Source organism: Serinus canaria, chromosome 1A, assembly GCF_022539315.1.
Source record: "Serinus canaria isolate serCan28SL12 chromosome 1A, serCan2020, whole genome shotgun sequence".
Taxonomy (NCBI): Eukaryota; Metazoa; Chordata; class Aves; order Passeriformes; family Fringillidae; genus Serinus; species Serinus canaria.
The window spans coordinates 1,592,421-1,609,167 of NC_066314.1; the positions used below are offsets into that span (position 1 = coordinate 1,592,421).

The 16,747-nt window shown below is 46.5% G+C and overlaps 1 protein-coding gene across 1 annotated transcript in view; it reads right to left on the bottom strand.

Moving 5' to 3' along the window:
• Nucleotides 1–16,747, bottom strand: part of EXOC4 (exocyst complex component 4) — a 358,837-nt gene that overhangs the window by 42,791 nt on the left and 299,299 nt on the right. Inside the window, exons 13-14 of the mRNA XM_030238605.2 lie at nt 11,454–11,609; nt 6,819–6,997 (exon numbers count right to left, since the gene is read on the bottom strand). Of these exons, the coding sequence (XP_030094465.1) occupies nt 6,819–6,997; nt 11,454–11,609 (335 nt within the window). The remainder of the gene's footprint in view (nt 1–6,818; nt 6,998–11,453; nt 11,610–16,747) is intronic.

Sequence of the window (16,747 nt, forward strand, 5' to 3'; positions counted from 1 at the left end):
ATCAACATCAAGGGCTTATTTCAGAGGGATTTCTGCCAGGAAACCTCTGACTTCAGCACCCAAAAGCATGGAAAAATTAATAATTTTTTTAATATTTCACTATTTAGAAGCCAGCTCCGTGTTAAGCCAGGGTCTGTCCCTCTGGGAAAGGTGTTGCTGGTGAGGAAAATCTGTGGGGGGACAGGAATGTCACCAAGGTGTCCATGCCCACCAAAAGGGGACTTTGAGGTACAGATCTGTCACTGCCTTCTCCTAAATTGGTCCATTTGGGAATTCCAGCTCTCTGGGAAAGGACTGGAATGACCCATAAAAGCTGGAGCTGGATTTGGATTCTCCCACAGGATTCATTTCAGAGCGCTGGGAATTCAGGAAGCAAAGCTGGATTTTGGGGTTGACACCTTCCCTGGGCTTCTTCTCTGAGGTGTGAACATTTGGGCCTCTTAGAAATGAACAAATACTTCAGATTTTCACCCAGATCTTGCTGCTTTTTTACCTCAGTTGTTCCCTTTTTTGGGGCTTAAATCCAGGGAAATAAAACACTCAAAGGAATGAGCCCTCCCAAGACTTCCAAGATCATGGAATGGAAGGGCACCAAGAATGTTGGGAGGGAACTTTGAAGTCCAACCTTCAAGGCATGGGGCACCTCACAGCTGGATTTGGGATGTCAGCTCTGCCTAAGCTGTCCAAAATTCCCAGGATTTTACTGGGAATTCACCTTTTACTGGGATCAGAGGCGAGGGCACTCACTGGACAAAGCCACACTTGTAGGACAAACAGAAGGGAGGAGGAAACGAGCTCAGGGACGGCTGCTCGTTAATTAATCTCCCAGCAGATTTCCACTAATGAGTCCTGCTTTCCCAGAGAAAAATCAGGGATGTGCTGGAGGAAACCTAAGGAGGAGATTTCCCCTTGGACAAGGTTCTGAAGGAGGGAGGAACTGCAAGGAAAAAAAGCAAGGAAAAAGAAGGAGAAGGTTTGGGAAGGGAAAGTTTGGGAAGGTTTGGGAAGGGAAGGTTTGGGAAGGTTTGGGAAGGTTTGGGAAGGGAAAGTTTGGGAAGGTTTGGGAAGGTTTGGGAAGGAAAGGGAAAGGAAAGGAAAGGAAAGGAAATTTCAAGGAAAGGAAATTTCAAGGAAATTTCAAGGAAAGGAAATTTCAAGGAAAGGAAGGAAAAATTTCAAGGGAAATTTCAAGGAGGAAATTTCAAGGAAATTTCAAGGAAATTTCAAGGAAATTGCAAGGGGAAATTTCAAGGAAATTTCAAGGAAAGGAAATTTCAAGGAAAGGAAATTTCAAGGAAAGGAAATTTCAAGGAAAGGAAATTTCAAGGAAAGGAAAGGAAAGGAAATTTCAAGGAAAGGAAAGGAAATTTCAAGGAAAGGAAATTTAAAGAAAGGAAAGTTCACGGGAAAGGAAATTTCAAGGAACGGGAACAGGAAATTTCAGGAAAAAGGAAAGGGAAATTTCAAGGAAAGGAAAGGACATTTCAAGGAAAGGAAATTCAAGGAAAGGGAAAGGAAAGGAAATTTCAAGGAAAGGAAATTTATAGTTCAGGAAACAAGGAAAAAGGAAAATTTCAGGGAACGGAGAGGAAAAGGAAACGGAAAGGAAAGGAAAGGATACGCAAGGAAAGGGGAAAGGAAAAAAAAAGGAAAGGAAAAGGAAAAAAGGAAAGGAAAGGAAACGGACCATGGAAACGGAGTAAGGGAAAGGAAAAAAGGAAAAGGATCGGAAAGGGAAAGGTAAAGGGAAAGGAAACGGGAAAGGAAAAGGAAAGGAAAGGAAACGGAAAGGAAAGGAAAGGGCAAAGGAAAGGAGGAAGACGGAAGGAAGAGGAAAGGAAAGGAAAGGCAGCAGGAAAAGGGAACGGAAACGGAAAGGAAAGGAAAGGAAAGCGAAAGGAAGGAAGGAAAGGAAAGGAAGGAAATGGAAAAGGAAAAGGAAAGGAAAAAGGAAAGGAAAGAAAGGAAAAGCGAAAAAGGAAGGAAAGGAAAAGGAAAAAGGAAAGGAAAGGAAAGGAAAAGGCAAACAGGAAAGGCAAAGGTAAAGGAAAAGGAAAGGAAAGGAAAAGGAGAAAGGAAAGAAAGGAAAGGAAAAGGAAGGAAAGGAAGGAAAGGAAGGAAAGGAAGAACAAGAAAAGGGAAGAACTGAAAGGGAAAAAATCAAGGAAGAAGAAAGGGAAGGGAAGAACTGCAAGGAAAAAAAAAAGCAAGAAAGAAGGAAAAGGAAAGCAAGAAGACAAAACAGAAGGGCTGGCACTCAGAACTTCCCACGTCCTTAAAACCCCAGCACAGGAGAAGGGACAAAGCTGGGAATAAAATCCCCCCGACCTTTGAGGTGGCAAGGAAGAGCTGCAGCCCCATCAGCTGGGTAAACACCACTGAGGAGCAGAGCCCGGGCTGTCAGCGGTGATAAAGAGCTGCCTAAACACTCTATTAGTTTTTCATTTGGGGAATTAATGTTTTTTACACACTCTGCGCTTAATGAATTGTCTCGTTAGCGCTGCCTGCCTGCCGAGCTCCTCACCCGCCTGCCGCCGCTGCCGGGCATAAATTTCCCCAGGAAATTAGCACTTTTAAAGCGGCAATAACTCCTCCAAAAATGGGTTTGTTTGCTGGTTTTCTGCAAAGATGCAGCCTTGGGAAGAAAAGGGATGACTGGGAGAGGAGGGAGGGATCTGTTAAATAAAATAGAGGGGCAGCATAAGAGGTTTGAGCTCCATCCACAACTCCTGGAAGGTTTGGTTGATCCTCACTTTTCTTTAAGCACTCTGCAGTCTGGAAAAGGCAAGAAAACCACCCAAACCCAAGTGGCTCATTTAAAAAACTCCAAAGATCAGGTGTTGTTCACTAAAAAAGTTGTTTTTTTTCATTGAAGGAAGCAAAATTGTGCAGGGAGAATGAAGAGCAGGATCCCAACACAGGATTAGGAGCTGAGCTGATTTCACCATGGAAGAATTCCCTAAAAAGTCCAGGATTTTCTGTTCAACTGGGAAAATTCCGCTGTGAATTTTTTACTGTTTTCAGTCTTTTGCTTGTAAGTGTAAACTTTCCCAGGCACTTTGCCCTTCTCAGAATTATTATTTCCCGGGCTGAATTTGCATTATCTCAGGAGGGGTGAGATAAGAGCGTTGAGATCACATTCCCAACAACTCCTGGACGGTTTGGCTGATCCTCACGTTTCTTTAAGCACTCTGGCAGTCTGGGAAAAAGGCCAAGAAAGGCACACCACCCAAAACCATGGGTTCATTTAAAACAACCTCCAAAAATCAGGGTTGAGGTTGGTTGTTCACTAAAAAAGTGTTGTTTGTGTGCACGGATGAAGGAAGCAAAAATTGTGCAGGCGAGAATTGAAGAGCAGGATTCCTATCACAGGAGGATAAGGCTGCGGCGATGATTGCATAATGGAAGAATTCCCTAAAAAGTCCAGGATTTGCTCCTCAACTGGGAAAATTCCGCTGTGAATTTTTACTGTTATCAGTCATTTATGATGTACCTTTCCCAGAGCCCGCCCTTCTCAGAATTATTATTTCCTGGGCTGAATTTGATTATCTCAGAGGGGCAGATAAGAGGTTTGAGCTCCATCCCACAACTCCTGGAAGGTTTGGTTGATCCCCACTTTTCTTTAAGCACTCTGCAGTCTGGAAAAGGCAAGAAAACCACCCAAAACCAACTGGGTCATTAAAAAAACTACAAAGATCAGGTGTTGTTCACTAAAAAGTTGGGGTTTTTTTCATTGAAGGAAGCAAAATTGTGCAGGGAGAATGAAGAGCAGGATCCCAACACAGGATTAGGAGCTGAGCTGATTTCATCATGGAAGGATTCCCTAAAAAAAAAATCGGGATTTGCTGTTCCAGTGCTCCTCAACTGGGAAAATTCCTCTGTGAATTTTTACTGTTTTCAGTCATTTATGATGTACCTTTCTCAGAACTTGTCCTTCTCAGAATTATTATTTCCTGGGCTGAATTTGATTATCTCAGAAGTGACTTGATTTTAAAAAGTCCTTTCAGCTTCTCCTGAGTTCTGGGAAGGATTTTTTTGCCTGTTTGGTGTTTCCCAATGTGCTTCACCAAATTTTCCTTAGAAACAGGGAAGATCACAGGACAGGGGAGACACTTCCCTCCATCCACAGCAAACCAAAACCTCTCCCCCCTTTTCCTCTCAGTCCTCCAGGACACTGAGCTGCACCTTCCCAAAAAATGCCCTCAGAAGTTCCCTGCAGGATTTCCTGGGGCTCAGAGGGATGGATTTGGTACAGAACCTTCAATCTCCCACTCTCTCAGTGGAAGAGAAAGGAATAAAACTCCTCAAGTTAATCAGTGTCCTGAATGAAAATAAATACAGCGAAACAGATCCTTAGCAGTCACTTTTTCTGGACAAAAATTGGATAATTATAGATAAAATGAATGATAATAATCCATTTTAGATATAATTATCGATAGAATAAATAAATTATAGATAGAATGAATCAATTATAGATAAAAGCTTTTTTTTTTTTTTTTTTTTTTTTTTGAGGGCAGTTTGTTTTGAAGAGATTGGTTTGTGAAGGAAAAGGCATGAAAAGCACCCAAAACCCAACTGGTTCATTAGAAAAACTCCAAAGATCAGGTGGTTTTCACTAGAAAAGTTGGATTTTTTTCACTGAAGGAAGCAAAATTGTGCAAGGAGAATGAAGAGCTGCAAGAGGAGCAGCCCAGAGATCTGGAAGACAAAGAAATTTTGTCCAAGGGAATCCAGAGGAAGGTGGAGATGGGAAGATCCATGGAAATGATGAAGAGTTCTCAAATTCAGGGTGAAGAACGGGAAAAAAAAAGGGACCAGCACCAGGATGATCAGACTCAGCCTGATTTCTCCACAATTCCTGGTTATTTACCAGTCATTCCCCAAAATCCCAGAGGGGGAAGGGATCTTTATCTTTCTTGTTTTTATTCCTTGCAGTTCTTCCCTTTCTTCTTTATTGTTTTTTTTTTCCATGCAGTTCTTCCTTTTCTTCTTCAGAATCCTGGAATGGTTTGGGTTGGAAGGGACCTTCAATCCCATCCCATTCCAATCCCACCATCCCAGGCTGCTCCATCCCAGTGTCCAGCCTGGCCTGGGACACTGCAGGGATGCAGGGGCAGCCCCAGCTGCTCTGGCAGTTCCAGCCCAGCCAGGAATTCCTCATTCCCAGATCCTATCTTGGGTGGTTTTGAGTCATTGGATAAAAAGTCCCCATTGCAGCCATGGGTGGTTGGTTATTGGGTTAAAAGTGAAAATAATTGAGGTATCATTTGTTAATTGGCCAGTTGATCCCTAAAAGGCCTTGGAGAGAGAGCTGGGGCTCCATTTTCAGTTTGTTGAAGTGCTGCAGAACTCAGGGTTTGTGATAAGAACTGATAAACATCTGAGCCCAACAATAAACACCCTCTCACACATTGAACCCCAACCCTGGCAAAAAGCAGATCCACTCACCACCTGCTGCCCCTCAACCCCTAATTATCCCGAGGGCAATCAGCAATTAACTCCATGGAACCCTTGCTGGGAATTTGGGACTGTCTGTGCTGCCAGGCTCTGACCCCAGAGAACACTGCACTGACCTGAGGGCCTGGAGAAGGTTCCAGAATGGAATGATGGAGCTGGGATTGTGGGTGTGCAGTTTGAACAGAAGTGTGTGATACCCCAGGGTGGGAAACTCAGAGTTTGACCTTCAGAGGAAAACTCCCCCCTTGTGCAGGATCCCTGCTCCAGCAGAACCACAGCTGGCACTGCAGGAGGGCTGAGCCCCCCTGGGATGGGACTGTGCCACCACCCTGAGCCCCCCTGGGATGGGACTGTGCCACCACCCTGAGCCCTCCTGGGATGGGACTGTGCCACCACCCTGAGCCACCCTGGGATGGGACTGTGCCACCACCCTGAGCCCCCCTGGGATGGGACTGTGCCACCACCCTGAGCCCCCTGGGATGGGACTGTGCCCCACCTAGCCCTGGGATGGACTGTGCCACCACCCTGAGCCCCCCTGGGATGGGACTGTGCCACCAGCCTGAGCCCCCCTGGGATGGGGCTGTGCCACCACCCTGAGCCCCCTGGGATGGGGCTGTGCCACCACCCTGAGCCCCCCTGGGATGGGGCTGTGCCACCACCCTGACCCACAGGGCTCAGCTCCTGCTCTCACTCTGTCACTGGGTTGGTTTCTTTATTTGTACCATTGCAGTTGTGTTTTTAATTTTCCTAGTAATGAACTTTTCCTATTCCTTTTTCCTAGAAAGAACTTTCCCCTTCCCATAACTCTTCCTGATAAAGAACTGTTATTCCTGCTCCCCTATCTTTTCCTGAGCCCCCCTTAATTTCAAAATTACAATAATTCAGAGGGAGGGGTTTGCATTTTCCTTTCAGGGGAGGCCCCTGCCTCCCTCAGCACACACCTGCCTTTCCAAACCAGGATTGCCACCAACCCCCTGCCCCAGAGGGTGTCAGGAAATTTCTGACTCTGTGGTTATTTTGCACTATTACATTTGTATTTTAATTTTCCTAGTAAACTCTTCTTCCTGCTCCCATATCTTTCCCTGAGAGCCCCTCAATTTCAAAATTACAATAACTCAGAGGGATGGGTTTGCATTTTCCATTTCTGGGGAAGCTCCTGCCCCTCTCAGCACACACCTGGCTCTCCAAACCCAGACAGCAACGCTGCCCCTGGAGCCCTCCCAGTGCCCCCAGTGTCCCCAGAGGAACAAACAGACAAAGCTGCTTCACTTTCTCCTTCCCTCTGCCACAAACCTGCTTGGGGGGCAGGAACAAAAGCTGCTCAAAGCCCCCATTCCTGCTTTCCCTGGGGATTTACTCACTCTGGGCTGCTGAGAGGCTGGAGAAAGCTGCCTTGGTGCGAGCTGCCAGCCACTCCAGGCTCTCGTGCAGGTTGGCCAAGGCTTTGAGGTCGCTGACGTCGCGCAGGATCTCCTGCTGAGGGATCAGTTTGTCCCCCAAATTCCCGATCAGCACTTCGGATTCTTTGCCAAAAGCAGCCCTGAAATGGAAAGCAAAGTTCCCCCTGAAGAAAGTGGAGCAGTTTGTCTCCCAAATTATGAATCAAAATTTTGGATTTTTACCCAAAAGCAGCCCTGAAATGGAAAGCAAAGCCCCCCTGAAGAAAGTGGAGCAGTTTGTCTCCCAAATTATGAATCAAATTTTTGGATTTTTACCCAAAAGCAGCCCTGAAATGGAAAGCAAAGCCCCCCTGAGGAATGTGGATCAGTTTGTCTTCTCCCACATTATTAATCAAAATTTCAGATTTTTACCCAAAAGCAGCCCTGAAATGGAAAGCAAAGCCCCCCCTGAGAAATGTGGAATCAGGGACAGCAGGAGAATCTTTTCTTTTAGGAATCCTGAAGTGTCACTGTCATGTTTTCTGAAAAATCCCCTTGCCCAGGATTCTTCTCCTGGGAAGCTGAGAAGCCTCAGAGAAAAAGGAAAACAATTCTTATCTCATTTGCTTCTCCTGTGTTTTGCTGCTTTGGAATGTGGTTGGAGATTGTTTATCCACAGGTGATTGTTTGATTGGTTCCATGTGAATTGTTTTAATTAATGACCAATCACCATCTCTGAGGAGTCAGTCACGAATTTTCATTATTATCTTTGTAGCCTCCTGTCTGTATCCTGTCTCTATTCTTTAGTACAGTTTAGTTTAGCATTCTTTGCTATAATATATAACATAAAATAATAAATTTTCCTTCTGAGAGCATGGAGTCAGACCCATCATTCCTCCTCCATCCTGGGGACCCAGCAAATGCCCCAGTGAAGAGCGAGTTTTGATATGAGAAATAAAATATTGGTCAGCTTTGTGCTGTAAAATTGTAAATAGATATGAAAGGCAATGCTGTATGGCATTACTACTAATATTTTTAAAACTGATTTTTAATTTTTTTTAAGACTGTTAGTAATATGAGTTGAATCCAAGCTCTTTTCCCACTGCTCTTCCCTGTCCAAGGCAGGGCTGGGAACACCTCTGGGGTTTAGCAGCAGCCCCTGTGGGATCCCTTTCTCCGGAGGTGGGGGCAGCCTGGCCCACACCCACCCAGAGCTCCAATTCCAGCAGCAGAGCCTGGGCTTTGCTTCCCTTCCTCCCCCACTGCTGTGGCTTGGAATGGGAGGAAAGCTGGCTTGTTTTGATCCCACTACTTCTTTTTCTTTGAGTGTTTAATACAAAACTTTTAAGAAAATTTTCTTTTTTATTTTAAATAATAATCTTTTAATAAAATTTTCTTTGTTGCCTTTTAAATGTTTTAAACCCACTTTACCTTTGCTCCCAATCCTCTCTCACTGATAATTACCCAACACCAAAGCCCAGCACACTCCAGAATATTCGTTAGAATTTGCTCACTAATCTTCAACACATGAGTTACAAGATTTCAAATCTGAAAAAATCTTGAATTAGCAAATCAAAACCTCTGCACTCACCAAGCTCTGAGCTCCACTAAAATACCCCAGCAGGTCCCTCTGGCTGCCCAATCCCACTGGACAAATAATAATAATAATAATAATAATAATAATAATAATAATAATAATAATAATAATAATAATAATAATAATAATAATAATAATAATAATAATAATCTCCCAATTAATGGGAATAATTCCCAATTAATAAAATTATTATTATTATTATTATTATATTATTATTATTATTATTATTATTATTATTATTATTATTATTATTACTCCCAATTAATTGGAATAATTCCTAATTAATTGAAATTATTATTATTATTTAATATTATTATAATAACAACTTTCAATTAATTGGAATAATTCCTAATTAATTGAAATTATTATTATTATTATTAGTAGTAGTAGTAGTATTATTAGTATTATTATTATTAGTATTATTAGTATTATTATTTAATATTATTATAATAACAACTCTCATTTAATTGGAATAATTCCCAATTAATGGAAAATATTATTATTATTATTATTATTATTATTATTATTATTATTATTATTATTATTATTATTATTATTATTATTATTATTATTATTATTATTATTTAATATTATTACAATAACAACTCCCAATTAATTGGAATAATTCCCAATTAATGGAAATTATTATTATTATTATTTAATATTATTATAATAACAACTCTCAATTAATTGGAATAATTCCCAATTAATTGAAATTATTATTATTAATATTAATATTATTATTATTATTATTATTCCAGTGGGATTGGGCAGCCTTCCCCACTGGTGCCCTCTGACCTCTCCTGGCTCAGGAGACAGCGAGGGGTTAAGATGACAAAATCAATCTCTGTCCACAGGCTGAGGATTATTTTTTGCAAAGATTTTTTTTCTGTTTGGATTCTTTTTAGTGAACCAAATGAGTTGCAGGAAATCTGGGGAGGGAAGGAAATCTGGGCCCGGATCTCTGCTGCTGCCACAGGACAAAAACTGCTGGTGAACTTTCAGGATTGGTTTAATTTTCCAACATTCATAAAGGGATGCTGCTGAGTAGTTCCACATCAAAAAGAACAAAAAAAAAGAACATTTCCCCAAATTTCATCAGCCTTCTTTTCCAGGAAGGGATGTGCAGTCCTGCCCTGCCAGCCAAGAATTAGTGCCCATGAACACCAAATATTGACATTTCAAACAGCACACAGGTTAAATGACGAGGAGAGGAGCTCTCACTCTCTGCTAACCAAGGATTCCTCAGGAGCTGTGCAATCCAGGCAGAATTATCCCAAATTTCATCAGCAGTGCCAAGAGGAAGCAGCAGCAGCAGTGAAGAAATCAAGTTCCTTTGTGTGAGGACAAAAGGCTCCTCAAATGGGCAGGGGGTGACAAAAAATGGGATGAGGAATTAATTTTATTCTGAAGCTTTCAGGAGGGATCCATCCAACCACCACCCACCCATCCTGGAGGAAGTTCCCAAGCCATCAATTGGCTCCATCTGGCCCAGAGCAATCCTGAGGATTTAAATTGATGCCACAGGAGAGTTCAGAGGTGCTGGGAGGAACTGGGGCTTAGCAGACGTGCAGACAGACACTGAGGAAAGATCTGTGTCCTAAACCTGGGCTGGAAAAGCCACAGCACGGGAGCTTTTCCCAGGAAATTCAGTGTGGATGGCTCAAAGGCTTTTCCCAAAGGCTTCCCATTGGAGCTCCTCTGATCCACTGTCACAAAACACTTCAATTAGTGGCCAGGAGGATGGAATAAAATGCACATGAGGATGAAAATGTTGCTTCTGTCAGCACCAGGCTGAGCTCAGCCATCTGTTTTTGCCTGGCCACTCAGCCCCCAGAGCCCACTGGAGCTTTGCTATCCCAAAATGATGGATCAGGAATCACAGGGAGAGCCAGGAGGGGCTTCCCAGGTGAGGAAATGAAGGATAAATGTGAAAGCAGGTGAGGACTCAGTCCATAAACTCAACTCAGGGACTGCACAGAGCCCTCAGGGGCTCTGCAGGCTCCCCCTGCTCCCCTGGGGATGTTTCCAATCCCTGCCCAAGCTGCAAACCCTTCTGTGACCCCACAAATCCCATCCTCTCCAGGCTGCAGCCTCCCTCTCACGGGGCTTCCAGGCAGGCAAGGAGGAAAATGACAATCTGGGCAAATTAGACTTGTTATTTTCAACAGCTTCTCCTCCTCCTCCTCCTCCTCCTCCAGTTTTACAGCCAAGTGCCAATCAAGGAAGTGATGAATAGGGATGGGAATGTGCAGCCTTTGGGATCTCACGGGAGCTGAGCCATTCCCAGCGTGCAGGGAAAGGGAATCTGCTCCTTCCAGGCTTCCCACTGGCATGGAAGGTGGGAACAACCTGGTCTGGGCATGCAGAGTTGGCTCCAAAAGAATTCCTGCTGGGAATAGTGGGGTTTTTCATTTGCTCCCATGAGTGAGCTCCTGGAGCTGGGATGGAGGGGAAGCTCCACCAGGTCGTGGCTCAAATTAAAGATTCCTTTGACAGCACAGATTTTGGGAATTCCTGCCCAGTACAAGCAGCTGGCCCCTCCTTTAGGTCAGAAAATGCTGCTCCCTTCACCACAGGGTGGCCAGAGCAGCACCAACCAGCAGGACAAGGATTCAAAACAATCCTTTCCTTCTCCAATCCTTGCCTGAGCTGGATCCCAAAGACAGCTCCCAAATGGCTTTGTCAGAAGAGCAGAGTGAGCAGAAATTGAACCAGGAAAAGCTGAGCTTGGATATCGGGAAGATTTCTCCCCCCAAAAGGGCGCCCAGGGCAGGGGTGGAGTCCCCAGCCCTGGAGGGATTTAAAGCCCTGTGGAGGTGGCACTTGGGGACAGGGTCAGTGGTGGCTTTGGCAGGGAATGGGATGGACTGGATGATCTCCAAAGCCTTTCCCATTTCCCAGATGGTTCCACGATTGGACACGACAGCTGTGAAAACGCCGGGAATCTCTTCCCAATTTTGCTGCTGCTCTCCTTGAAGCGACTTCCCACCTTCACCCAGCTTCCCACCATGTTTTACCTTATGAAATCCTCCTCCTCCTCTCTCTTGGGCCTCAGCTGCTTGGGCTGAGCCATGTTGCTCCAGTTGGGCAGGGATTTCAGTAGCCTGCTGATGTCGTCGTCCTTGGCCCAGGAGGCGCTGATCACCAGCTTCTCGTCCGACTGCACGATGGTCCTGCAGGGAGAGCAGCCAGAGCCACCTCAGCGAGGAGCACATCCTGCCTCAGGGACACTGGCATGGAGTTCTGAGCCCTTCCTCACATCCCATGGCACACCCGTGGGGATTGGGCACTGAGGGAAGGATCCACGCATGGAGGGACAGGGTGGGAGATTCCCCATCACACACAACTCCTGATGGACTTTGGGACACCTTCTAAGGGAAAAAAGGGCCATTTCCCTGAATTGTCCTCAAAATCCCAACTGTTTGTGGAGTCAGTGCTGGGGAGGATGTTGGGATGCTCTGACACACTGCAAACTCAGCCTGCTGTCCTTTCTTTTCCAGGTTTCCAAGAGCCTAATCCAGGATTCCTGCTTTCCTCACCTTCTGATGGTGCCCATGAGTTACACAGAGCCACCTCTCTGTTTTATGTCCTTATTGTCCTCAAAATCCCAACTGTTTGTGGAGTCAGTGCTGGGGGAGGGTGTTGGGATGCTCTGACACACTGCAAACTCAGCCTGCTGTCCTTGCTTTTCCAGGTTTCCAAGAGCCTAATCCACAATTCCTGCTTTCCTCACCTTCTGATGGTGCCCATGAGTTACACAGAGCCACCTCTCTGCTTTGTGTCCTTATTGTCCTCAAAATCCCAACTGTTTGTGGAGTCAGTGCTGGGGAGGAGATGGGGGAGGATGTTGGGATGCTCTGACACACTGCAAACTCAGCCTGCTGTCCTTTCTTTTCCAGGTCTCCAAGAGCCTAATCCAGGATTCCTGCTTTCCTCACCTTCTGATGGTGCCCATGAGTTACACAGAGCGACCTCTCTGCTTTGTGTCCTTATTATCCTCAAAATCCCAACTGTTTGTGGAGTCAGTGCTGGGGAGGATGTTGGGATGCTGTGACACACTGCAAACTCAGCCTGCTGTCCTTGCTTTTCCAAGGTCAGAGTTTTCCAAGATCCTAACCCACAATTCCTTCTTTCCCCACATTTTGGTGGTGCCCATGAGTTACACAGAGCCACTCTCTGTTTTGTGTCCTTATTGTCCTCAAAATCCCAACTGTTTGTGGAGTCAGTGCTGGGGAGGATGTTGGGATGCTCTGACACACTGCAAACTCAGCCTGCTGTCCTTCTTTTCCAGGTTTCCAAGAGCCTAATCCAGGATTCCTGCTTTCCTCACCTTCTGATGGTGCCCATGAGTTACAAGAGCCACCTCTCTGTTTTATGGTCCTTATTATCCTCAAAATCCCAACTGTTTGTGGAGTCACTGCTGGGAGGAGATGGGGAGGATGTTGGGATGCTCTGAAATGCTGCAAACTCAGCCTGCTGTCCTTCTTTTCCTGTGTCAGAGTTTTCCAAGAGCCTGATCCACAATTCCTTCTGCAACCCTGGGAACTCAGTTTGGCACCCAGCTGGAGGAGGTCACCCTGCACTGGTGTCTCCATGGATCATTTCCCTCTGGAATGTCAGTGGAGCTCAGCAGCCTCTGCCCATGGTGGGCTCAGGGCCAGGTGGGACCAGCCCAGGACACCTGGCTGGGAGCCACCACCTCCCCCCACAGCTGGCCCAGCCTGGGCACCAGGGCTGAGGGGGAATGAAGGGTCCAGGATAATCTTTCCAGGTCATCCAAAGTATCTCCTGATGGAGATTCCAGCTAAATCCTATGTGGGAAACTGAGTCAGGGACTGCACCGGGTTCCAATGGGGAAGAATTTCCCTGTTTTGTGTTTTTGGCAGGATAACTGCTCTGAATTCCTGACTGGGAATTCCAGGAGACAAACGGGATGCTGTATTTGGAGGAGTCAATCCAGGACCTTAAAGATTCTCATCCCACCCCATCCATGGCAGGGCCACCTCCCAGTGTCCCAGGCTGCTCCATCCCAGTGTCCAGCCTGGCCTGGGACACTGCAGGGATGCAGGGGCAGCCCCAGCTGCTCTGGCAGTTCCAGCCCAGGCAGGAATTCCTCATTGCCCAGATCCCATCCATGCCTGCCCTCTGGCACTGGGAGCCATTCCCTGGCTCCTGTCCCTGCAGGCCTTGTCCCCAGTCCCTCTGCAGCTCTCCTGGAGCCCCTCCAGGCCCTGGAATGTGCTGGAAGCTCTCCCTGGAGCCTTCCCTTCTCCAGGGGAATATTCCCAGCTCTCCCAGGCTGGAATGGCCTGAGCCAACAGAGACACCCCCACACCCCAGCCCCCCCTGACAGGGACCTGGCAGAGCCATTCCAGCCACACTCCCCCCGATCCAGGCTGGAATTCTGGGGCAGAGATGAGGTGTCAGCAGCATTCGGGGGTGATTTGGGGAACAAATAGAAATAAAAACAGCAACACCCCGAGCACCTGCGTTCTGCAAAGGAAAACAGCCAGAAAGGCACCGAGACAGGAGCCAGCTCTGATCCTCCCTGAAGAGAACAGCTCATTTCTCATCCCACCCTTTCCCCATCCACCAGGAAAACAAGCTCAGCTCAGGAACCACACAGGATTTGTGATTTTGTGAATTTGTCACACGCGCTTACCAACAAGTTTTCCTTCCCTCTGAGTTTCTCGTTCAATCTGTCACACACAAAAGGCTGAGTTTTGTTTCCAGCCACACAAGACCTCAACATTCCTGTCTGCCCTTCTGCTGCTGGGAGGGAGCTGGTGTTTTTCCACTCAGGGGGAAAAAAAAATAATAAATTTAAAAAAGGTCTTTTATTTTTCACCCTGGTCTTTTATTTTTCACCCTGGTGAAAACGGAGGGGGATAAAAGAGCTGCACCAGCAGCTCTGACATCTGAGATGGAAAAGGGGTTTGATGATATCTGGGCATTGCTGTGCCAAGGCAAGACAACTGTTCCAGGGAACACATCAGCCAGGGCTTTGTCCCCTGCACATTTAAATGACTGCAGTAATGCTCTCCTTCCCTTGGGACTCTATTTCACACTTGAACAAATCCAGCTCTTGGATAAAGAAACTCCTGATACTGAGCTGGTGTTTTATTTTCCTCAGTTTCATCCCATTACTCCCCGTGATCTCCCTCTCAGCCCAGCTCTTTCCACATCCACTGTTTGCTCTCTCCAATTATTTCCAGCCTTATCGTGGCCCCTCAGGCACCCACGACTCCAGGGCATCCTGGGGAGGGTCCTGATGGACTCACACAGAGCCACTCTCTGCTTTATGTCCTTATTGTCCTCAAAATCCCAACTGTTTCTGGATTCAGTGCTGGGAGGAGATGGGGGAGGATGTTGGGATCATAAAACAGAGTTTTCCAAGAGCCTAATCCAGGATTCCTGCTTTCCTCACCTTCTGATGGTGCCCATGAGTTACACAGAGCCACTCTCTGTTTTATGGTCCTTATTGTCCTCAAAATCCCAGCTGTTTGTGGACTCAGTGCTGGGAGGAGATGGGGAGGATGTTGGGATGCTCTGACACACTGCAAACTCAGCCTGATGTCCTTCTTTTCCAGGTTTCCAAGAGCTTAACCCACAATTCCTGCTTTCCTCACCTTCTGATGGTGCCCATGAGTTACACAGAGCCACCTCTCTGTTTTATGTCCTTATTGTCCTCAAAATCCCAACTGTTTGTGGAGTCACTGCTGGGGAGGGGATGGGGAGGATGTTGGGATGCTCTGACACGCTGCAAACTCAGCCTGCTGTCCTTTCTTTTCCAGTTTTCCAAGAGCCTAATCCAGGATTCCTGCTTTCCCCACCTTTTGGTGGTGCCCATGGGTCCATGGATTCCTGGAATGGTTTGGGTGGGAAGGGGCCTTAAATCCCATCCCAGCCCTGCCATGGCAGGAACACCTCCCACTGTCCCAGGCTGCTCCCAGCCCTGTCCAACCTGGCCTTGGACATCCCAGGGATCCAGGGGACTCCTCTCTGGAGAGATCCATGGATCCACTGAAACCAGTGAGCTCCAGAGTAATCCATGGAACAGCCCCAGCACTGCCTGGATCCCTTGGAATTACACCCCCACTCCTTCCCAGAGCTCCAACACCTCCTGGTTTTTCCTGGTGTTGGTTTTACCCCAACCACCCCCTCATCAAGGAGATGCTGAAGAGGCTGGAACATCCCTGATCTCTGTTGGACACCCAGCTTTTCCCAACTCCTTTATCCCACATTTCCTTCCCAGCTTCCCAGCCACGATTCCCCCTCTGTACCTTCAATCCAATTTGTGTCCTTGAGGGAATTATCCCAGGACATCTTTTAGTCCAGCTCAAAACTCCTCCTTCCACCCCCACTCCCCTAATCCCAAACTCCTCCATGATTTTCCTGCTGCTGCCACAGGGAGCTGACTCTGGCTGGATCCAGGTGCCCACCACCTCAGAGGACAGAGGGTGGAAAAATGATGGAAAAAACTCTTTTATGGTGGAGCAGACACCGTAAATTATGGAATATCAGCCTGGGACAGCCATCCTGGACACCTCTTTCCCAAAATCTTTCCCATTCCCAGCCTGCTGGTGAGGGGCAGACAGCCCAAACTCCTGGTGTGTGTCACACCTTCCCAGGTACCAACCCTGCACTCTGAGGAACCATTTCTCCTATGGGAGATAATATGGGAATACCCCTGGACACAGCTGGGGGCTTTGGCTTTCCAGCAGGAAACATCTGGAAGCCACAGGGGCTCACTGGGCTCCTCTGCCTCCTGCCAGTCGGGTTTCTGGATGATTCTTCCCTCTTCCCACGGGCCAAGGGGATGGTTTGGGCTGCCAAGGGTTAAAAAGCAGCTGGGCCAGGCACCCACTGCCTGAGGGAACCCCCCTGCCCCAAAAAAGAGTCAAAAAGGCAACTGAAACCCCGAAAAGTTCATGCAGGGAGGGGAAGATGCCACCAAGAAGCAGCAAAACGAGTGGGAAAAGCATTTCCCGGGGAATCAGAAATTCCTGCTTGGCTGCCCCATTTTGGCTGAATGAATCTGCTCTTCCTCAGGAAAAAAGTGGATTAGGTTTATTTTGCCTGGCTGGAAAGAAGGAGGGGTTTCTTTTCTTCACCATTTTGAGTGATCCAGTTATTTCCCATTTTTTTCACCCAAATTTAGCTGAGAGAGTTCAGCCAAAGGAGGCTGGTCACCAGAAGCTGCTTCCAGAGAGGGAGCTGAGCACCTCCAGAGGATTTAATCATTAATAATTAATTAATAATTAATAATCTTTGAACTCTCAGAACCACATTTTGGTGATTTCCATCTCTT